At 38.1% G+C, this 24,793-nt stretch overlaps 1 protein-coding gene across 3 annotated transcripts in view; it reads left to right on the top strand.

Moving 5' to 3' along the window:
• Positions 1 to 24,793, top strand: part of SULF2 (sulfatase 2) — a 182,351-nt gene that overhangs the window by 105,429 nt on the left and 52,129 nt on the right. For all 3 annotated transcript variants that reach the window (XM_081947016.1, XM_081947014.1, XM_081947015.1), the window contains exons 4-7: positions 4,779 to 4,930; positions 8,431 to 8,600; positions 12,711 to 12,861; positions 15,959 to 16,134. In XM_081947016.1, the coding sequence (XP_081803142.1) occupies positions 4,779 to 4,930; positions 8,431 to 8,600; positions 12,711 to 12,861; positions 15,959 to 16,134 (649 nt within the window). The remainder of the gene's footprint in view (positions 1 to 4,778; positions 4,931 to 8,430; positions 8,601 to 12,710; positions 12,862 to 15,958; positions 16,135 to 24,793) is intronic.

The raw sequence follows: 24,793 nt of genomic DNA, 5'->3' as shown, positions 1-24,793 counted from the left end.
ACAATAAAGAAGCAACTCTGATCAGCTCACAATGTCATTCTCATTCCTTGGGCCTGTCATCCCAATATCAGGGCCTACTAATATTGGTGGTAATTTACCATTGATGGAATTCAAGCAACATTTCTAAATATCAGCTAATAGGAGCAACAGTAAAAGTCTTTTTCTCTCCCACCATGTTTATGATGGATAATTTCTTGAAGGAATCTGGTTGGTCACCTAATCATTCACGCACATTATTTTTTTACAAATCTTGAAGGTTATATTTCTCAAACAGAAATGTCAACCCGCATTTTTAACAGAACAGATTTTTCTTTCTTTCAAAACTTTCTCAAGAAAGACTCTACTTTCAAATGTCACAGTTGAATCGGAAAACAACTTCTGGGAGAATAGCATGTTTGTGGTTAGAAAAGTCAGACTTTTAATGGATGGGAGATTTTTCTTAATTAGAATATGAAGAGTCCGTGCTATTTTCTTTGTCTATTTATTTACAAATCATGTTTTCTGAATTCTTTATGCAAATTTATTGCTAAACCAAACAAGACAAAGGTATTTTTATTACAACTGTAACTAAGCCTGGAATTATGGTTTAAAGCAGTGCCAATCATTAAGCAGGTCATCATGTGACTGACATGATTTTACAATATTTTTGGAGCAGTCATTAAGCGAATGCCACAGTTGTTAAGTGAAGCCATTTTATGCAATGGGTGGTTTGTTTGTTTTTTCTGTAAACCAGAAGTAAACACTGGTTTCCAAAAATCATAAATCACAGTCACATGACCATGGAATGCTGAAAATAGCCATAAGTGCAGATTGGATGCCAATCATCCAAAATGTGATCACATGAGCTACCAGAAGTTGATATCAAGGTCACAAGTACTATTTTTGATGTCTGTTATAACTTTCAATAGTTGCGAAACAACTGATCATGTCAAGAATTACCTGTGTTAGTTAAGTATACTTTTACATCACGGAACAGAGTCTAGTAACCAGATACAATAGTAAGACTACCAGCTCTGGGAGCACATCAGCAGTTTAGGAAGAATTGGATACCAGTTTTTGTTATGCTGGAGTCACACTATATGTCAGGAAATAGAGAAACATGATTTGAACTTGTTCTATATTCACCCCATTTTATTCTAATACATGCTGTAATGTTAATAAGATTTTGGAAAGAGTAATAATATGTAACTCCGTGTAACAGAGTAAGTTCCTGTTACTTGTCCCAGCTTCTGCCAACCTAACAGTTCGAAAGCAAGTAAAAAATGCAAGTAGAAAAATAGGAACCACCTTTGGTGGGAAGGTAACAGCGTTCTGTGTGCCTTCCACATTTAGTCATGCCAGCCACATGACCATGGAGACGTCTTTGGACAGCACTGGCTCTTCAGCTTTGAAACAGAGATAAGCACTGCCCCTAGAGTCAGGAATGGCTAGCACATATGCACAAGGGGAAGCTTTACCTTTACCTAATAAATGTGTAAAGATGTTAATGTGATGCTGAATTATATACCAAAAGCTTGGATTTATTTTTTGATGTATGACTACAGTTCTGTTTAGATATAGGCATCTGTAGTTAGCAACAATAATGCCAACATGACAAAACTGATGGGATATCATGACACAAGATTGGCCTTTTGCAATTAATTGCAACATCGCAATTTCACAAGCGTTGTGTTTGCATCGCAAAGCTGCAAAACATATTTTGTTATTTGCCTCTTAATAGATACCCATGAATATTTAAAAACTGAGTAACTTTCATATACCTGTTTTTTTTTTTTTTTGCTATAAATTATATTAGTATAAATGAATGGGATGAGTGGAATAGGATAAGATGGAATAGCATAGGATAGGATCCTATTTTGTAAAAATCCAAATGAACATTTCTTTGGGGAAAAAAATCTTAATTCTGCCACATATACTAATGGTTGTCTCTTAGATCCCATGGCAATAAGCAAACATAAGTAAATTCATAATACATATTTCAACAATATCCAGTGGACAACATAAGGGAGACTTTTTTTCTAATGAAAAACATTGCATATATAAGTTGATTGAAAACTTTTATTCCTATATGCTGATTTTATATGATTATGTATTAATGTTTCATATCCAGATGTATACCATGAGTTTGGAGGGAGGGGGTGTCTGCCATACTTGCAACTGCCAAAATTTGTATATTATTCCACATACCCTTTTCCTAGTAAATGTTTTAAAAAAACCAATAAAATTTTTTGGGAAAAAAAAAACATTGCATACTGCACTTTGCTTGTATTTGGCAATCGAAAAGCTCAAGAGTGTTAACAAAAATATATACTGTTCATGCACAATGCATATTTTGCATTTGGCAAACTGCCTGAAAAAGAAAGCACAACAGACACAAAACCCTTAGGAACAACAATTGCATTTAAAAAGTAGAATTGAAAATGTCCTCAACTTACACATCCTAAGATCTCAAACCTAGTTTTGCACACATACCTTGTGTGACTACCATCTATTGGTCCCAGCAACTCACACAAAAGACAGTGAGAGAGATATGTGCCATGACATATAAAGCTAGACTTTGGACTCATCAAGTATGTATCAAGTCATAAAATATTCTTAAGAGAAACAATTATTCTGGGTAACAAAAGAAAATAGTTGAGGAAAGAAGAAACATCCCTGCCCGTGAAAATGAAGTTAGTCTGCAGAGTGGAGATTCTTATCTCGTACTAATTAGTAGACCTTGTGAACTAGAGATTTTGTTTAAGTCAGGGAGTTTAAAGAAAAGAAAAGAAAAGAAAGTCCCTAGAGCAAAATAAATGTCTTCAAACAAACTTGCAGGATTCTGTTAATGTAATTTTACAGTAAAGCAGAATTACCTCATCTGGTCATGTTTCCTGTCTGGGGTACTGGGACAGTTGACATCAGTCTTGGAAATCTGATAGTACAAATCTCCCACCATCTGTCTCAAAGGTGCTTTTTAAAAAGGCAACTGGACTGTTTATTCTTTGAGGAAGAAGAAGACATTTTGCTTCTCATCCATGAAGCTTCATCGGTTCCGGCAGTATGGTGGGAGTGATGGAGGGATTAGTTCTGACAGAAAGGGAGGGGGTTGAATTGGAAGTGATGGAGGCTACTTGGGGTTTTATCTTCTCAAGAGCTCTCAGGGAAAGTGCTAAAACCAGATGACTGGAAAGAAATATTATCCTTCCAACTCCCAATCCCCATTCTATCAGAACTAATCCCTCCATAGCCTCCACTATACTGCCAGAACTGATGAAACTTCTTGGATGAGAAGCAAAACATTGTCTTCTTCTGCAAGGAAAAAAGAATGCAGTTGCCTTTTTAAAAAGTCCCTTTGAGATAATTATGACCTGGATTGAATGAGAATCTCTGCAGACATCTCCCACTGTCTCTTTTACATCCTGAGAAGTTAGAGAAGTTCCTGTCTAAGTTTCTTTCCTTGCCCATTATGCAGTTGTGGACTATGCCCTGTCTTATCTGATTATTCTTTGGCAGCATCTCTTCTTCCCACCACCAGCTCCCAAGGTCATTCCTATAAGCCATTACACACAAGGCACAAAAACCTTTAGATGTTTGTGTACCTGCTTGTCTGGATAAGAATCAGAATCTTAATCCATAATCCCCTAAATTACAGACCAGGAGAAGTGCTTCAATGTTCACTTACCCACACATTGTCGTAGATTGCATTTTGCTCTCTAAAAATGAAAAGTTGCTCAGAAAGCAATCTATCTTGGGAGACCATCTCAGGTTCCACATGCCTTTCTTGAGTTCAGTTATGTGTGTTTCTGCTTTAATCACAGTTGTTTAATTTTGTTGTTGTTGTTTCACAAAGACTGTGGAGATGACTTAATTAAAGGAAGTCTGACATTAATGGTTAAATTGATGGAACTGGAATGTATTAGTATATCTCTGATTCTGAATGAATTAGAAGTCAACTATGTAAAATCTTTATACCAATCTATGCAAGATGACCCAAAATCACGACTGCCCTTTCCTCAGACAAAGTGAGTGCATGTAAAAGCCACAATATATGACTCCACCTTCTTAGAGTCACACCACACCACCCTCTTGTAAATCCCAAGAACCAGTGAGATCTGTCTTATTAGGATCAGGAACAGTACACTTTCAATGATTGCATCTAAAATCTGGAAGGCATTTACAAAAGAGGCCAGCTTTCTGAAATCATTAAAACCATTCTGCTCTTTCTTTTTTAAAAAAAAAAAATCAAAAGTCTTCTATCAAAAGGTTGTTTAAATATTTCATACTTTCTGTAGTATTTTTTCTGCTATTTATTTTTATATTTTATAAATGATAGCCAACTAAACCACTATCAAAAATTGGCAGGTTCAAGCATTTAAAGTTATTAATAATATATTAGTGACTTTTAAAAATTTGCATTGAAGTTTTTAATAGACATAGCAAAAACAAATATAAAGAGAAAGAAGTTTAAAAAGTGCAAAAGAAAGGAGGGAGGGAGGGAGGGAGAAAAGAAACAAAGACTTTCAGCCTTTATCATACTGAGTGCAACCTAATATAACTTCCCCCTCAACAATAGATTAGTGACTGTTGCAAACATTATTATATACAGTATTATTGTGGCAAGAGCAATGTGTATTTCATATTCTGTTTTACCCCTATAGAAAGTACATATTAACACATACCTTTTTCATATTTCTGGGTTGTATGAAATCTGTTGCAAAAAAACCTTGCAGATGATATCTGAGATATGTTTATGTATTGCCGTCTCTTTACCTATCTTTGTCATTTTCTGCTTCCAGCTTTCTTTGGGAAGTATCTAAATGAATATAATGGTTCCTATGTGCCTCCTGGCTGGAAAGAATGGGTTGGATTACTTAAGAACTCTCGTTTTTACAACTACACGCTCTGTAGAAATGGAGTGAAGGAAAAGCACGGATCTGACTACGCTAGGGTAGGTCCTATTGATTTATTTTAATTTTCCCCCCTTGACCCTAACTGTGAGATTAGCCCAGATACGTTATGGATTTAGTCTAATTAAAGTATTTGTTTTATAGCTGAGAGCCACTGCTGGTAATATAAACTGTAATCCATAAACCCACTGTTTAGGCTGTGCATTATCATTTTCCTTCTGGAAGGATATATGATTTAAAATTTATTTAGTGACAGCAGGCAATTCCTGAGATGGTAAACATTCCAATATGCTTACCAGCTGAGAAATAGATTTGATTGTAGCCTGACTCATACTGTTTTGGCTGGTGTTCCCTACTTTAATTAACATACAGGGTTATATTCTGTACTGCTGTGTGCCTGTAATTCTTTTATTGCAAAATCATTGCTTCCATGGTTGTGAGATGCTGCTGTTGGTCAATTCTAAATCTGTCATTAATCCCTAAATTCAATATTTAGGTACTGGGCTATGAAAATGAGATCAAGAGAACATGTGTGATATGATCTTTTAATTACAATGATCTATTAAAAGTAAAGCTATTTGGAATGTAACATTCATATAGCATTGTGTTCTTTTATTATTCCTTAAGAGTAGCAAAACAGGAATGGGTATGTTCTTGTATGCATATTCAGATTTAATAGAGTGAACGAATCTAAGTTTTAACCAAGAACGTTAAATTAATAAAGGAGCGCTTTAAAAAAACTTTTTCTCTGTCACGTAGAGATCTTTTTTTCTTTTAATAGCAACTCTCTTGGGTGCATCACAAGCTATTTTTAAAACTATCTCTAGTTTCAAAAGAAAATAAGAATCTGCCTACCTATTTAAAAATCCATCTCCTAATGCAACTCTCCTGTTTCCTAATGTATTACTGAGCTCATTTTAAAACGCCAATTTTAATATTTAAAAACCTAAATGGTTTGAGATGAGGTTACCTTTTCTTCTATGTTTGTTTTTGATTTTTAAAATCTTCAGAATCTCTGCTTCATTACTTAGAGCCAATCAAATGAACCAAGGTAGGTTATTACCAGATAGAAAAACATTTTTTGATATGGAACAGTCTCATTTGACTGATTTGCTTGGCAGTATTCATGAGGTATTTTCAGTTCCAAGGCTCTTTATGCATTACATATAACCTCAGACTCTTTTTTTTTTAAATGTATGGCTGTAAATTTATGCTTTTTGTTTTAAGAGCCTGTGTTTGATTTACCTTATTGTTATACAATTCAGATTGTATTATTTTGCATTCCAATAGTGTTATAATGCTTTCCAGACAGTTTTATATTGTGGATCAGTAAATAAATGTTATTAATAAATCTTCTCTGCCTGGTGCAATCTAGACAGGGACGTGCGGTCAGGGGAGGCAGAGCCTCACCTCTCTTCATGAAATAATAGTATATAATATTATATACTATATATATATATATAATATTATAATATTATATACATCTGTCCGGCCGCACCTGGGAGCTGCGGAGGCAGAAATGTTGTCGGCGCTGCCGGATGACGAAGGCACGAAAGCAACTGTCGCTTTCGTGCCTTTGTCATCCGGCAGCGCCAACAACATTTCTGCCTCCGCCCTCCGCAGCTCCCGGGCGCGCCTGGACGGAGGTAGCCAGAATGGCGCCGAGGCAGTCCGGCGGGCGAGCGACCGAGGATCAGGCTGCCTCGCTCGCTCTTTTGTCCGCCCGGACCTCCTCGGCATCGCTGTGGCTACATCCGTCCGGCCGCGCCCGGGAGCTGCGGAGGGCGGAGGCAGAAATGTTGTCGGCGCTCCCGGATGACGAAGGCACAAAAGTGACTGGGGAACGACGAGAACCTTCCTGCCTCTGCTGGATTTCGCGTGCTCCTCGCGACTGCAATATGCAGTCGCGAGGAGCGCACAAAGTCCAGCAGAGGCAGGAAGGTTCTCTTCGTTCCCCAGTCACTTTCGAGGACTGCGGAGCGCGAGCCGGCGGAGCACGCTCAGGAAGGCGGAGAATGGGATCACGTGTGCTGGAGGCTGAGGCAGCCTGAGCCTCCAGCACACGTGGTCCCATTCCCCGCCTTCCTGATGACGTCACCAGCCTCACCAGCCATAAACCTCACCGCACGTCACTGAATCTAGATGTATTAGATTAGAGAGAGAATTATTAGAATTGTGGTCCACAATGCCACAGAAGCTGATCAGTGTTGCTCTGTGACAGCTGGTCCAAAAATTCAAGAAGGTGTCTTGTCCAAAAAGCCATGAGGTACCACAATATGATTTTGCAGCTTCTTAAATTTAAAAATGGATTTCAACATTGAACTGTGATCCCTCTCAATTTTTATGTTTTTACAGTACAAACATTACATTGTAAACTTCTTTTCACTGGACTAGATTTAGCCAACTCCTGCAGTTGTTCTTCATGTTTTAGCCTCTAGCCCCCTAATCTTTATAGCTCTTTTCTGTACTCTTTCCACAATCTCAATATCTTTTTAAAGTTGTGGTGACCAAAACTAGATGCAGTATTCCAAGTATTGCTGTACTAAGTCTTTGTAAACAAGTACTAATACTTCACATGGTCTTGATTCTGCTAATGCAGCCTAGAATTGCATTGGGGTTTTTTTGACTGCTGCCACACACTTTTGGCCCATATTTAAGTGATTGTCCACTTAGATTCCAAGAGCCCTCTCATACGTTTGACCTTGTCATAATAACATCTAAGCAGGGATCAAGTGTTATGTTTGCATTAATCTTTTGAAGTACAGTGTTTTGCTGCAAATTTAAGCACACCTATAATTTTACGATACAGTTTTATATCCAGCACTCATATTTTATATTTTTTTATTAAAGCAGTGAGTTTCCCAGCATATGCCCTCCTGTTATGGTAAGTCTTATGAGTGTAACATATGCTCTGTAATTTTAAGGTGACAAGACATTTGTCTGTTTTCTTGCTGTCAAAACAGCTGTGTCAAAACTGAAAATAGCATGACTATACCTTTTTTTACAGCTTTCTCCAAAATATTGTGTTTTCCACAGTCCCCCCCAAATCTGGCATAATAATCCATTTTCTTAGTTTGACCCCTAGCACGCAAGTAAGAAAGAACAGAAATAACCATGAACCTGGTGGAACAACAGGATGGTTTTCAAGCAACGTAGTAGATGTTCTTAAAACACTGTACTTAAAAAAACACATTTGAAATAGAGCAGTAGCATATATGTACTGTACAAGCACTGAAAATAATTTGATTGTCTCTTCATTCTTAAATGATAATTTTATATTTTGATTTTGCTTCTCTTAAGTAGTACTTAGACTTATATACCACTCCATAGTGCTTTACAGCACTTTCGAAATGGTTTATAGTGTCATCATATTGTCCCCAACAATCTGGATCATCATTTTACCAATCTCAGAAGGATGGAAAGCTTAGTCAACCTCAAACTCCAGACTGTCAGGATCGAACTCCAGACTGTAGGCAGAATTAGACTGCAATACTACATTCTAACCACTGCTGTGTTTCTTCTCTTCATTTCATCCTTTCAGGACTATCTGACTGACTTGATCACCAATGACAGTATTAGCTTTTTCCGAATATCAAAGAAGATGTATCCCCATCGGCCAGTTTTGATGGTTCTTAGTCACGCAGCTCCACATGGTCCAGAAGATTCAGCGCCTCACTATTCACATCTCTTCCCCAATGCTTCCCAACACATGTAAGTAAACATAAACAATACCCGTCAATTTTATGCAATTCCAGAATAAAGTAATTATAATCTATATTTATTATAAATTAAATACATTTTCTGGGAAACAATTAGTGGATTACATGATCCTAAAGGCAAAAACAGAATAGCTCAGTATATTTTCCAACTTTCAAAACTCTGCAACTATTTGCTGTTTGAGTATAATGTTTAGTTTTGGTGTGGCGGAAATGTTGTCAAGGAATGAAAAATAATTGAGAAAAATAGATATATAGGTTAACAGTAGAGGATTGGATAGGACAGAGATTTAAACTGTAATCTTAAGTATGGCTATCTAGAGGTATGGCCTATTGATGACAGACAGACTTGGTTTGAAGATACATTAACCTACAAGCCATCAAATCAAAGTTACCCAAATCAAGTTTAAAATGTGCAAATCCATCTTCAACTGGTTAGGTGTGTTGTGTGAACACAGCCCACAGAAATTTGCCCCTGCTAATTGCATATGTTGTTTTTTATTTTGTAGGTGAGGTGTTGGGGTACAATATGTAAGTGTGGGTATTATTTGGAAGACAATAATGTTTTAATAAATAGCTACATATTCAAAATTCCTATAAAGAATTCACTGAAAAATTGGATGGGAGGAAACGTGTGAGGGCATATTGAGAAGATTTCTTAAAGCATATTGAAGGTTAACTATTTTGCTGAAAATAACGAGAGTCTGCATTGGAATATTTAGTCATAACTTTAATATAAAAATGAATCATTTCAATTTCTGCATTAAGTTTTATTTAGATTACCCAGATAGTTTCTTGACTTCTCTAAAAATCTTTTTCCACCATAATTGAATAGTTTTTATAAGACCCGCAGAGCTGCAGATGTAAACTGTGGAGTTTGGCTGCTTCTCCAAGGTCAAATATAGAGAATTTGTACAGGATTTGTAGAGCAAAGGATTTCTTCCCAATCTTACCACTTCAAATTTCTGAATGGATTTGAAGTGGTTATTTTTGTTCAAATTCCAAAGTCGTTATAAGTTGTGTATTTGGAAATAACATGGACAAATCTTTTAAGCATAAGAGGGTTGCATTTGTAGTAATCAAAGAAGATTGTAGACTTTGGATGGATTAAGCAGCAGGAGGCTTCAGATGAGCCAGGAAATCACAAAGGATATAGGAAAAGGAATTTATCAAGTGTTTTAGATTCATTCAGGGCATTACATAGCAACAGTTTCCATAACCATCAGCATTTTCAAAGCAGCTCTGTTGTTATCCTGCCACAATAACATTCTGAAATCAGAGGGAACATTAGCCCTGTAAGAGAATAATAAGCAACCTTTTCTCCCTGGAAAAAAAAAAAGAAACCTCCCTTTCTTTTCTCTGAACACTATTTGTATCAGAAAACCTATATCAAAGCATTCCGTTTGCTTAAACACCATTAAACAAATTTCTAAGCCCATTCAGGATGCTGGAAAACCAGAGTCTGATTTTAACCTGTTCTAAACATTTTGCCTATCACCTCTATTCAAACAATAAATGCAAATAGGATATTTGCATGTAATCCTGATATATCAGTAAAGCACTAGCTCTCAAGATATGTACATAAAAATAGCACCTGGAGTCATAGCCATTACAAGTCTTGACTGCTTCTTTCCAGAAATCTTGGTTTACAAAAATTGGAAGGCCTGGCATTTATTCCTCTACTGATATTTTTCAGGCATGCCTGCACAAAGTCCTAGGGAGTTCACCAGGACTACTTAAAATATTTATGTTTAGTCTTGAAGTCCTTGATGCTTAGCCAGGATAGTCTCTAATATTCCACCATGCCAAGCATCCAAGCTTGCTCTTCCAGATGCACCTGTCTTCTTCTTTCTTGCCTCTGTCGTTGGGTAGGATGCAAATTTTGCTGCACATTTAGAGAAAATCATTACATGGTACTTGTGCAAGCTGGAGGTAGTGGAAATTACACAGTTTAAAGGAGTAAAACATGGTTTACAAAAACACATTCAGGTCTGGCTCATTTTGAAATAAGAATAAGAATTTAATATAGCTTGTTTTCCTGGTAACTACTTATGCAGCCATATTGAAATTCTGCAAAATATTCAACTACCAAATATTGTAGAAAGGGTTTGTAAATTGGAGCCAGAAGAAGGCTGGCACCCAATACAGCTCACACAGCAGAGGTGTCACATGCACCGTTCTGTGGGTGCCCAGAATTGCTGTGTGTAGCCTCAGTCCTACCACTACCAAGCTTGTAGATACTTTTCAAGGGTAGCCCTGTGTAGAGCAAGTTGCAGTAGTCCAAATATTGGTTGGATCCTACTTTTTCTTCTTCAAAGTGACTAGAATTATATTTTAAAAAACAGGCTTTCTGATTGACCCCCTCTGTAACATAGGTAGTCATCCTGCAGGTGCCTGTGGGCCTGGGTGTTGGACTCGTTGCAAAACCTTTCAAAATGTGGGAAACCAATTTCAGACCTGGTTGAAAAGAAAACAAAACATACCTGCCCATAGCTATAGAAACAAATCTTCCAGAATAGTTTTTTCCTGACTTCCTAGAGGAAGGATGTCAAACTCAAGGCCCATGGGCCGCATCTGGCCCATGGGATGCTGAAATCCGGCCCACAGGGCCGGCCTGGAAATATCAAAGGACTGGTCCTTGGTGCCTCTGCCGGCCAAAACGGGCCACGGGGGCCCATTTCTGGCCGACAGAGTGCTGCTGGAGACAGGGGAGGCTGAAAACGGGGCCTCCATGCAGCCTGTTTTTGACTGGCAGAGTGCTTCTAGAGGCTGGGGAGGCCGAAAACACACACACACACACACACACACACACACGGCCCTCCGAGGTCAAACACAACCTTGATGCGGCCCTCAATGAAATCGAGTTTGACACCCCTGTCCTAGAGTATCAGAAGGGACAACACAGGCAGAGTGGAAATATGTTACTATAGCCCAGTGCTTCTCAATTATTTTCTGTCATGCCCCCCCTAGGAAGAAGAAAACATTTCGCGCCCCCCGCGCGACTGTAAATAGTATCATTTGTCTATAAAATTGTTATAAGTACACCTCTGCATAACACTGTATCCTTATTAACGTATAAGAGAATAAAAAAAGAAAGAAATGTGGATCAATTTACAACAAAGAATAGCTTTATTAACTGTAGCAGAAAAGATTTAAAGGAGCACAGGATTTAAAGGAACACAATATTAAAAAAAAACTTTAACCTGCAAAACAAAAATATATAAAATAATTTGAGCTGAGCCCCCCTTTACGGAGCCTTGCGCCCCCCCTGGGGGGCCCGCCCCACTATTTGAGAAGCACTGCTATAGCCTATTTCAATAATGTAGAGTTCTAGCGTTCTTTCCTAGAGAAAGTCTTCTGATCTGGTCTTCCTCCTAAGGCTGACAGTAACTTGCTCCCGAGAGAAAAATAACAGAAAAGGAAACTAATGTCAGCAGTATTGTATTGCTACTATTCAAATTCCACTCCTTTTTTTTTTTTTTGTAAACTGCAATACTACATGCACACTGGAAAGGAACAGAGCTTGTCTGGCAACATTGATTTCATTATTTTGATTAAACCATTTGTCATAATAACAAGGAATCACCTGTGTGGGAGGTGGGCAGCCTTCTAAATTTGTACAATAAATAAATAAAATTGTAAGTTCTTATAGACATCACTAAAAGGAATATCAAGACGAGGAAGAGGAGATGTTAAAAGAAAAAAAAAGAGGAAGGATGTTTTCCCTGCTTGCCCTCACAAATTACCCCTGAGGGTAATAGAAAATTCAAGAGAAAGATTGTTTCCCATCTCTACCCAATAGCCCAAGGGTATTTTTATTTATTTTATCTTATTTATATATCGTATTTAATTATCTCCCATCTCCCTCACAGAGTGACTCTAGATGGTAAACAAATAGAAATGAGAAGCTTCTTTAGGAATGAATATCTGGAGTTTAAAAAATTCAACTGATGGTGAATTCAATCTCCATTCTACGCTGAATATTGACATGGTGCTTTTGCAAGCCTTTTGCAAGTCACAATGCGTTCTCTAAAATATTAGCCTATTAGGGTCGGCGGCATATTATGTTTATTTTACTGGCTGTTAATTATTTCTGTCTCTCTAGCACACCCAGTTATAATTATGCTCCAAACCCAGACAAACACTGGATAATGAGATATACAGGTCCCATGAAGCCTATTCACATGGAATTCACCAATATGCTACAGCAGAAGCGACTTCAGACACTCATGTCTGTGGATGATTCCATGGAGGCGGTAAGATTTATAAGCTCATTCCTCAAGTCTTAGATGTAGGTCCTATCTTCCTGGACCATTCAAGTAGTGTTTCAAGCTTCGAGAAACTAAACCAAGGTTTTCACAACTATAGAAAATTCACGTTTCTTCTTTTGGTTTATAATGTTGCATTGCTTTAGGAAGAACGAAGGTACTAAGTTATAAAATAGTTACAATAGCAAATATTTCCTAGAATCTATTATAATTGTAGTCAAAGATACACGTAAAAATGGAATGAGAAAGTAGACTGCATTAGTGCTCTGAACTTTAATTGCTCTTGATCAGTATTTCAGTCCCTTGAGATGAAATGGCAGGAAATAAAAGGTGTTTTGATACTTTGTATTGAGTAGCAATTATTCAGCAAACATCTGGAAATATCCTTAGATAATTTAATCTGAAACCTAGACTGTTTTCCGCAATTATATTCCTAGTCACACAGACACAAGGGAAGAGATCCAATCAGGAGAGACTTTTGAACAGGAGAAAGGAATGCTATTTCTTCTAGTTTCCTAAAATAGTTCCAGAAGGAGCCATTGAGGGGGCAAAGGGGTGAATTTTCTTAATTTCCTTGCTCTAGAAAGGAAGAAAACTGATCTTGTAACTCAAAGTCTTTAAATACTTTGTTTTCTAAACAATCTGTTAACAATAATATAAAGACCATAAATGTCTCAATCTACTGAATGTGGATACACATTCAAGTCCTGTTCTTGCCAGCGGGGAATTACAAAGATCTACTCACTACTCACTCTCCATTCTGTCATTGTTGCCAGCTCCAGTTTTAGCAGAGCTATCTTCAGTTTGCCATTTCTTCCCTGGAAGCCTTAGTTGACATCTTCTGTGAAACTTGATGGTCTTCTTCTCAAATATAAAGCTGCCAGGCAAACATGGAGGAAAAATAATTTACTGCTGTCTATTCTTGTAATTTGTTTAAGATTAATCATAACACAGGTATTCCATGACAGTAAGATTAGGATTACATCAGGATGAATTCCAGCAGGTTCTGACAGATTCTGGAGAATCGGTAGCGGAAATTTTGAGTTGTTCAGAGAACCGGAAAATGCCACCTCTGGCTGGCCCCAGAGTGGAGTGGGAATAGAGATTTTGCAGTATCCTTCCCCTGGAGTGGGGTGGGAATGGAAATTTTGCAGTATCTTTCCCATGCCACTCCCACCAAGCCACACCCACAGAACTGGTAGTAAAAAAAATTGAATTTCACCACTGGATTGGGGGTTAGAGTCTGTTGTGGTCTGTTCTAGGGTGTTATAATCTTTTTGCCAATGCTACTATATACATTTGAGGAAATAGTAGTCTTGCAATTTATCATAGTGGCTATCCGGCCTTAAAATAATCCCTAGTAAATTTGCTGATGTAAAATACACACTTATAAATAAGAGCGATACATTTTAACATCCTATCAGTCAGTCAGACTTAACCTTCTGCTTTCTCACAGATGGACTCCAAAAATAGTTACGCTCTGACCTGCTTTTCTGTATTAAAAAATGAAGGTATCTGGGTCATCATAAAATGCTATGGTTAGCATTCCTTGTTAGCTAAAGGAACAGCCTTTCATAAAACCAGAAACACAGTTTGAAGGAAAATGTTTCATCGAAGATAAGTTAACCAAAGCAGAATTCAGAATGCATAATCCCATAAAATGTAGTTATTGATACAACAAATCAAAACAATTGGATATGTGTATAGTCCATCTCAGTTGAGGATAACTGACCTTTTAAATCAGGGGTCTCCAACCTTGGCAACTTTAAGACTTATGGACTTCAACTCCCAGAAGTCCTCAGCCAGCAAAGCTGGGAATTCTGGGAGTTGAAGTCTTAGTCCACAAGTCTTAAAGTTGCCAAGGTTGGAGACCCCTGATTTAAATAACCAAAACATTATGAACTAAGAAAGCCAGTAATCCATTTTGTATCTCAGCCCTATTATAGGAGCTAAGGACTAAGAGCTCAGAAAGATATAAAACCGGGGGGGGGGGGGGGGACTGCTACGTACTGTGATGGTAACGGGAATCATACAGTTTTGTTCCTATTTTAATTATCTTTGAGTAAAATTAGGTATAGTATAAAAGAGATTTCATGTTCAGTACCATGACCCCAAATCCATTCTATCTATTTGTAAAAAAGATGTGGAGACTCTAGAAAGAGTGCAGAGAAGAGCAACAAAGATGATTAGGGGACTGGAGACTAAAACATATGAAGAACGGTTGCAGGAACTGGGTATGTTTAGCTTAAGAGAAAGAAGGACTAGGGGAGACATGATGGCATTGTTCCAATATCTCAGGGGTTGCCACAAAGAAGAGGGAGTCAAACTATTCTCCAAGGCACCTGAGGGTAGAACAAGAAGCAATGGGTGGAAACTAATCAAGGAGAGAAGCAACTTAGAACTGAGGAGAAATTTCCTGACAGTTAGAACAATTAATCAGTGGAACAGCTTGCCTCCAGTAGTTGTGAATACCCCAACACTGGAAGTCTTTAAGAAGATGTTGGATAGCCATTTGTCTGAAACAGTATAGGGTTTCCTGCCTAGGCAGGGGGTTGGACTAGAAGACCTCCAAGGTCCCTTCCAACTCTACTATTGTATTATTGTATTGTATTATTTTTTTCAATTTCAAGTAATAGGACACAGAACAGTTAAACTTGCCCCCCTCCCCCCAAGTATTTTTAAAGAACATACTTTGGTCAAACAGAAGAGTAATCCTTGGTCTGTGTATTTCATGAAGAAATTGCTTAATGTTAGCCCCTATAATTACAATTTTATGCTGTTTCCGGTTTAGTGCATGTTCTTTAGTGCACGTTGCACCTGTTTGAAGTATTAAAAATAAATGTACATTTGTAAGGGTGGGGGAGTGTAAATTCAAAGGTGGTGTTCAGGAGATTCTGATCAGTTCTGGAGAATAAAGAATTTTAAAGAATCAAATACTTTTAATACCCATGGAATAATATTACATATTCAGTGTTATTTACATATAACATAATAACAATGGGATTATTGTTTTTTTCAGTCTAAGACATAGTGCCTCTATGAATGTATTTATTTTATTCATTAATGCATTTATTTTATTTTTCAGATTTATAATACATTAGTTGAAACAGGTGAACTGGAAAATACCTATGTAATATACACAGCAGATCATGGCTATCATATTGGGCAATTTGGATTGGTGAAAGGAAAATCCATGCCGTATGAATTTGACATCAGAGTTCCTTTCTATATACGTGGTCCAAACGTGGAGGCTGGATCTTTGTAAGTTGATGGGCATGGTGGCTTCAGGTTAATTCTGCATTGAGCGATGTACTTCTGCCTGAGTGCGTGTAACCAGGGTAGGCACCTACAAAGATTTTTGTTTTGGGTTGAATGTGTTTAGGGCTTCAGCAGTCAGGAAACTCCGTAAAGAAGCCAGGGATCCTGGTAAAAGATTTTCATACTGAATATCCAAAGATCTATAAGACAGTCAGGCACCTAAAATATTATAAGGAAGAATTTGTACATGTGCCAACATTGCTTCCTACTTCTTGGATGTAGGATATGTCTGCATAAAACTAATATTTTGCTGGCATTCAAGCAATATTCAAAATATCTGTCTTTAATAAGATGAAAGATAATATATTTCCTTATTCAATTATCCTATCATAGATGACCTCTTTGTTAGGTATCCCCTCTAAAGTGACCATTACTTCTGTTCTATCTATTATATCAGTGATGGTGAACCTATGGCACGCGGAGCCTTATCGGTGGGCATGTGAGCTCAGCTCCGGCGCGCAGCTGGTTTTTGGGCCTTCTGGGCCCACCAGAAGTTGGGAAACGGGCCATTTCCGGCACCCGGAGGGCCTCCGAGGGGTGGGGAAGACCATTTCTGCCCTCCCCAGGCTCCTAGAAAGGGTCTGGAGCTTGGGGTGGGTGAAAAATGGGTCCACCATGCCATTGCATGCCAAAAGTGGGAGTCGTGCGGGTGGGTGGACACATGCGCACGTGTCGGGAACAGGCACATAGAATTATGGGTATAGGCACGCACGTGCCCGACCCCCAGTTTTGGCACGCAATGGCAAAAAGGTTAGCCATCACTGTACTATACAGTCTTGAAGCTGCCATTCTTCTTCCCCCAGGCTACTTTTTCATCAAAAAAAGGTTATTTTTCCAAGGGTGGTATCCAGAATAGGAATTGAAGCACTGTACTGAATGTTCTTCAGTTGACTTTCCTATTGCCAGTTTCCCTAAATTTTGTTATAGGTCTGTTCTTAATAAGCAAGTAGCATGTGGAAGGAATAACAGAATTGTGGATGATATATTTTTCCCAGATTTTAAAATCTTTATACTGCGGTATACTGTCTTCTATTAAAGGAGACCTAGTTTTTCGTCCATTCACTTTGCACGTGTTCAGTGTCAGATCTATTCTTCAGATTTCACTTTTTTTCCCAAGCACGCATTTCACTTTTTTCTCATATTTCCAGTTAATATTTCTCATATTTCCACTTAAAATATGTAGTTAGGCCAAGATGTTCAGTGAAGGTCAGGGTTTAAGTGAAGCCTGTTTTAACTGAAGTTTTACTCTCCCACAAAAAGCAGATCTATAATTTGGGAGTTCTCTTTGACACCACCACCCCCCCCCCCCATTTCCACAGGATTTGCAGATTATGGCTATGACAAGGAATGTTTTGCAAATTTACTTTGCAGTAGCTATCCATGGCTTGGTTGCAATCCATCTTAATTACTGGAAAGTACAACTGGTAGTTTTTACATTTTACATTTATAACCAATGTAAAGTAGAAGAATCACATAATGCCTATACCGAAAGATAAGCCTGCTGGCCAAACCCAATTTAATCTTTCAAGCATGCATGCTGGCTGGGAAATTGTAGGAGTTGAAGTTCATTCATCTGAAAGCTGTGGCAGTTGAGAAACATTGGTCTAAGGAGCCATTTCCATTATTAACTGGACCTGATTATTTAGATCATCAGGAGAGGCCCTTTTGAAGATGTCTTTGCTTCCTAAAGCTCAGTTACCTGGCACAAGGGAGAGGCCTTCTCGTGTGTAAAGTACTCTCCCTAAGAAGGAGCATTTGGCCCCCGACTCCCATAGGTAGCAAAATAGTTAAAAAACATTTTGTTTAAATGTTTAAGAATTATTTTAAGCCACCTTGACTGCTTATTAAAAAATAATATGTATTCAAATGATGCCCTAAGACTGGGCAGTCAAACTCTCAGGCCGCGGGCCAGATCACACACTGGCCACACCCACACCCGGTTTAGCGAAGGAGAAAAAAGTCCTGATACGCCACATGATGCCACCATGACGACGTGAGTTTGACACCCCTGCCCTAAGACAATAAAATAAGGCATTGTACATTTCAAATCAAACCATACTGAATTTGAAACACCCCACTTTGCATGATAAAATGCTGTTTTGGGTGCATAATGAACTGTCTCAAACACCTTGCAAGAGTCTAAGATACAATACAATACAAAACAATAGTAGAGTTGGAAGGGACCTTGGAGGTCTTCTAGTCCAACCCCCTGCCTAGGCAGGAAACCCTATACCGTTTCAGACAGATGGCTATCCAACATCTTCTTAAAGACTTCCAGTGTTGGGGCATTCACAACTTCTGGAGGCAAGCTGTTCCAAGATGCTTGAATGTCTATTCAAGCTTCAAATCAAAAGTTTTTGTGCTTGAAAAGAGATGTTTTAAATTTGAAATGAAGTTTAGAAATTCCAATCCAAAACATTTTATTTCTTGAGGTAGGAAATTTACCAAGTTTTCTCTGTAAGAGTAAAAATACAATAATCATAAATTAACATGACCTGAAACAGATGCTGCTATAAAGCTCATTCTTTGGCTTCACAAAATTTAGAATACCTTTCTAAGCCAAAGGATAGTTATGTTCTGAAAACCTACTTTGTAAAATATTTAATTAGTTTGATTACACATCTAGGCTAAATAAAAATTTTCAAAATTCTTTCTTTATACATCCAAATTCTAAGTGAAAAATAAAAGCCTACATTTCTGAAAACTGAAGAAAGTCTGGTATTTCTGTGATGAAATGAGTGTTAAATTTTTATCCAACTCTTTTCATCCTTATGGTGAAAGACAGATTTCTAAATAAAAATACTGTAAAAAGTTAACTGTTCTACTAGACAGGAATAATCAGAAAGTGAGTATGTAAAGTAGCAGAATTATGCAATATTTCCTTTGTGTTCTGATTACAAGTGAGACAGAGAGGAGAGAATTTCACATCAATTATAGGATGTGAATCTACAAATTATTTTAATGCTTAATTTTTGCAATGTAGTAATTATTTCTACAAGCATTTGATTAGAATAATTTGTTGAGCTTGACCTAGTCCAGTGATGGCTAACCTTTTTTGATTGCGTGCTGAAAGTGGGGGGAGCGCAGGGGAGTCATGTGTGGGCATGCCCACACCCATAATTCTATGCGCATGACCCCTCCCGCGCATGCATGCGCACAGAACCAATACCCTCTCCCCTGCTTTTGATGCACTTTTTTCACACTCACCAGGTTCCAGAGGCTATTTAGGAGTCTAAGAAGGGTGAAAACGGTCCCCCCACCAAGGCCCTCCGGAGACTTGAAAAACGGCCCTATGGGCAACCCAGAAGTTCAGGCACCATGACTTCCGGTTTGCCCTTAGTGCCATTTTTTGCCCTCAGGAAGCCTTCGGGGAAGCCTCCGGAGGGCGAAAAACGGGAGAAAAAGAAGGCCGAAGTCAGCTGGCCAGGGCAACTGACAGGGCAATGCCTGGCATGCCCTAACAAATAGGTCCGCGTGCCACACGTTCGCCATCAGGACCTAGTCTGTTAAGACAAGGGCTTCTGACTGAGCATTTTGTGAGATCTGCCTTCTTCAGGCCAGGAACTCCAAATGTTTTTTGGCCACAATTCTCTGCATAATCAAATCTGATGAGAGTTATAGATCAAAATGTCTAAACAGCACCAGCTTAAGGAAGGCAGGTGTAAGTAAACACACCTTATTTTAAATAGTTGGTTTAGTTTTCTAGCTTCCCTAGAGCTCTTTCTTAATCAATGTGGGAAATCTTGTACACTGAATTCCAAGTCCTCTTGACTAATTCAAAATTAACAAGACCCTATGTCAAGATAGTTCTGATTCATACAAAGATTTTAAAGTTCATATGTTAATGCAAAGTTCTCAGCCTTAATGACACCAAGAAACCCCATTCCCACCCACAAAGAACCAAGATAATCATCCTGCAAACAAAATCACTGATTTTGGGTCTAGGATAGGCAAGAAATAAGCTTACCTATCACCCTAGGTAATCAAATTTCAGCCTAAATACCCCAGGAAACTTGCAACTCCCATCGAGTTTGCTTAAATTCCCCAAACAACACTTGAAGGGACTGGAATTTTGTTTTCACCAATTTCCCCTGCACATAATCTTTCATGCTGGTGCCAACAATTCCCCAGTTTTTGAGATCAGCTTTTCAGAAGGCACAGGAGGAGAAAGGAACAGTAAAGATTGCCTCTTTTATGTCTTATAAAAGACATATCATGTGTGTGTGCTGTTCTAGAACCAATTAAAGGAGTGTCCATTGCAATGTATTGTTAACCTTGACAGTAGTCTGATTCTTCGGGACATCCTGAGAGTGTAGCATTTTAGATTGCCTGCAATCTGTGTTGCCCAGGAGCCTTCATAGAGTCAAAATTCATTTTTTTTGTAACGCTCGCACAGATCAGTCAAAATGACCCAGTAAGAGAAAATCCCATTAGAGAAAATGGTAAAAAGGGAACTTGTACACACTCGACAAGATGATTTGTCAGAGACTCAAATGGTGTTCTTATTTACATACAGAGAAAACATCTACAGCGATATTTTTGCTATCGCCCGGTTGCATCTACCTAAATTAATTGCTGACTGCCCCCCACTTATCATCCCTGATTTAACAGTCATTGCTGTAGTGAGGCTTCATTACCATAGGTTCATTACTTCTATCCTGAAATGTTACACTGCATTAACTGGTAATTAAAATTGAGCTGCACTTGTCAAGCAAATAAACAAATGTATTATCTTTGGTTCTTGTCCTTGTTTGTTTTCAAATCCAGTAATTTACAAATGGATTCATTCATTGTCGCAAATTAGCATATTGCTATCTTGCTGTGTTTCTGAGCTGGAAATTTGCAAAATAGCAGAAAACTAACCATATGGCACTATTTTCGAATTGTAATTTCTCTCTGTAAATTATGGCAAGTATGTTCTTGTCCTCAAAGATCTCTGCACTCGGTTTTTCCAAGACTTGGTTTCTTGAATTGCACTTCTTGATTGTTTCAATAAGCATCTTAGCTGGAGCTTATGTAATATAATGATTAAAAATGATCTACGAATCAATTCCTGTTGTTTTTCATCTTGCCTCTTCCATGAACTCAACTAGGTGGCCTAGGAAAATGTGCTCTTTTTAATCTCATTTTCAACTATCTACCTCCCGATCTGTAATATTTTTATATCTATATCTGAATTGCCCTGTAAGAGCTAGATAATCATCTTAACCTCAATGTGTTGAAAACATGATGCATTCATGGGTCTAAGGGACAGTATCAGTGTTGGTGGGAGACAGTAGTGGGTTTCAAAAAATTTTGGAACCTACTCTGTGGGTGTGGCCTGCTTTGTGGGAGTGGCTTGCCGGCCATGTGACCAGGTGGGGGTGGCTTGCTGGCAATGTGACCGGGTGGGAGTGGCTTGCCAGCCATGTGACCGGGTGGGAGTGGCTTGGCAGTCATATTACTGGGTGGGAGTGGCCAAGACGATGTCACTGAATTCTTTGCCCCAATGGATGAACTACAATAAGATTAAAATAAGTACAAAAATAAATAATACTAACTGCAAAAGAAATAAAACAATATTGGACTCAATTGTGGTTGTAAGCTGAGGACTACAGGTAACAGAAGGGACCTCTGCTTTCAACCAACAATGTACAGTCTTTTCAGGAAGGATGAGAAACAGGAAAGATACAGTCTTTCATCCAAGAAGTTAGTTCAAGAATGAATGTCATAGGTAGATTCCCAGAGCAATACAGATTTCCTTTTTCTGAAATTTAGTTCTCAGTTTCAAAAAACAGGAATATATGAATTAGGTTCAGTACTTAGGTCGGTCCAAGTAGCTATTCAGAAGTTAGTGGTTAGAAGCAATGGTAAAGCAAGATATGGAATTAAAACCAAAAATATTTTGTTGGCTAGTTGAAAGGGAGTACAATGTATATTTAATTTTACACATGTTAGCAGCTGCTGGAATTGTGTTTGCACAACAGTGGAAAAACAACATTCATGAAAATGAATAAATATTACAATGTGCAGGAATAAATAAATTGACAATTAAAATCAAGAAGGCTTTGAATACTTGTTCACGTGGGATTTGTTTTAGCAATTGCTAACTAACAGAAACAGAAATTAGAAATCCAAAAGTATGAAAGAAAACACCAATTATGTAAGGAAAGGTCACTAAAATGTATAGGAAAATATGATTAGTTCTTTTTTTTTTTTCAAAAAATTTTATTGGTTTTTTAAAACATTTATAAGGAAAAGGGTAGGTGGAATGGTATACAAATTTTGGCAGTTGCAAGTATGGCAGACGCCCCCTCCCTCCAAACTCATAAAATACATCTATGTATAAAACATTAATACAAAATCGTATAAAATCAGCATATTAATTCTATGAAAAAAATTTCAGTCAGCTTCTATATTATGATACTCTAGATATAATTTCATTATTACTTTCGGTCTGTTTATAACAATGTGATTTTCTTATTCATCTTTGTGATCTGAGCTTTCTTAGTGTTGCCCCTTCTCCCCCCGCTGGCAGAGCTCCGGCCCCTCCCGTGTCCTGTGTGACCGTTGAAGAGTCTTCTGTTTTTTCTAGGTTCACTTTATTTTTTTCCATAAAGGCTTGAGCCTCTATGGGTGTATTGATTCTGATTCTTGTCTCCTCCCAGAATATCAGCATCCCTTCAGGCATCAACCATCTAAACCACACCCCTTTCTGGTATAATTTATTCGCCAATTGCGAATAATTTTTTCTTTTCTCCCTAATTTTTTTTGGGATCTGCTTCAAGATGGTTATCTCCCTGTCGTGATATGTCAATGCTTGCCCCCTTTGTACACCCAGAATTATGTCTCTTGTGCTTTTCCTAAGAAATTTGATATGGACCTCCCTGGGTACATTGTGTGTTCTAGCATATGCTGAGTTCACTCTATAGACCAGGTCTATCTCCCATTCCATCTGCTGTTTATCTTTGTGTATATATTCAGCTAAAATGTTAGTCATGATGTCCCTTATGTTTTCCCCATCTGCTTCTATAACATTTTGAAATCTAAGATAAAAGGACATTCTCTCAAATTCTGTTTTCATTTGTTGGATATCAAGTTCTTTGTTACCCTTCTGCAAAGCTTCTACCCCCCCCTCGCCCCCGCCACCCCACCCTCCACAAGGTCCAGTCTCTGAGAGTTCTTATAAATTTGGACTTGATTCTCTTTAATTTCTTCCTTCATTTCCTTTAATTGTTTCTTAATTTCTTCCTGGCCCTGTATGAGTTGCTGAAGCATTTGTTGCAAATCCATCTCTGTACTCTTAAGTTGCATCAGCTCTGTAATCTTTGACTGTGTGGCAGGACTGGATGTTGCAAATGTCGGTGCAGAAGTAGCAAAGCCAGGTTTTCCAGGTGGTGGTCTTTTTGGAGACATAGTTTATAAAGCAGAGAGATCAGTCAGTGTAGAGACTGGACAGCTGAAGAAGTAGAGCAGGCAGATGAAATATGATTAGTTCTTGATCATTATTAATGTGTAGATAACTGCCGGACATTACACACCCACACAAACTATGACAGTGCCAGGAAAACACCCAAAAATAAGAATCCCCCCCCCCCAAAAAAAAGACTGCAAATGAAACCCGTTTTTTCCCCCCTAACCACTGGTGGGAGAGTTTTTGATATTTCCTTGATTAGGCTGTTGTTTACTCTTAGCTTGTTTGTCTGAGTTGATCATTCCAACTACCAAGATCTCTCCCACCAACACTTACAGGGTAAGTCACTAGTATATTAAATGAGAACAAACCCCATTGCATTTTAACACTGATAATATTACCTAGTTTGGTATTGAAACGTCTGCAAGAAAACAACCAGGCTTAGAGAGCACCAAGGACCCCACAGTTCAATTACAAATATTATCTTTCAAATATATTTTTGCACCAGCTTAAAACTAGCCAACTATATCTTCCTTACAAAAATGGAAGAAGCAAAACCTAGCATTTCTGGATTGCATACAATTAATAATATAGCACAAGATTTCATCTTATGTAGTATCATTTTATGGACCTCACCTATCAAATAATGCTAATAAAATGGCTCTAAGAGTTACAAGCTATTGTAACTTAAGCATGACACTCTCAGATGCAATATAAATTCTAAATTACTGGTAGTCCTCGACTTACAACGGTTCAGTTAGTGACCGTTCAAAGTTACAATAGCCCTGAAAAATGGGACTTACAACCATTTTTCACAGTTATGACCTTTGCAGTATTCCGATGATCGTGTGATCAAAACTCAGATGTCTAGCAACTGGTTCATATTTATGACCGTTGCTGGGTGCCAAGGTCATGGGATCACTTTTTCTGACAAGCAAAGTCAATGGGGAAGCAAGGTTCACTTAACAACTGGGTTATTCACTTAGCAACTGCAGTGATTCATTTATTGACAATGAGGCAAGAGAAGGTTGTAAAACGGATCAAAACTCACTTAACAACAGAAATTATGGGCTCAATTGTGGTCGTAGGTCGAGGACTGCCTGTATTGCTAGATCTTCCCCCAAACTGATAAAACGCTTGGATCCTCAGAAGAGTACATGGTGTAATACTGTATATGCTACAGATTAGGCTGGGATTATTGTTCCAGCT

The sequence above is a fragment of the Natrix helvetica genome, assembly GCF_964273705.1.
Source record: "Natrix helvetica genome assembly, chromosome: 3".
Taxonomy (NCBI): Eukaryota; Metazoa; Chordata; class Lepidosauria; order Squamata; family Natricidae; genus Natrix; species Natrix helvetica.
This window is presented reverse-complemented; position numbering and strand designations above follow the sequence as displayed.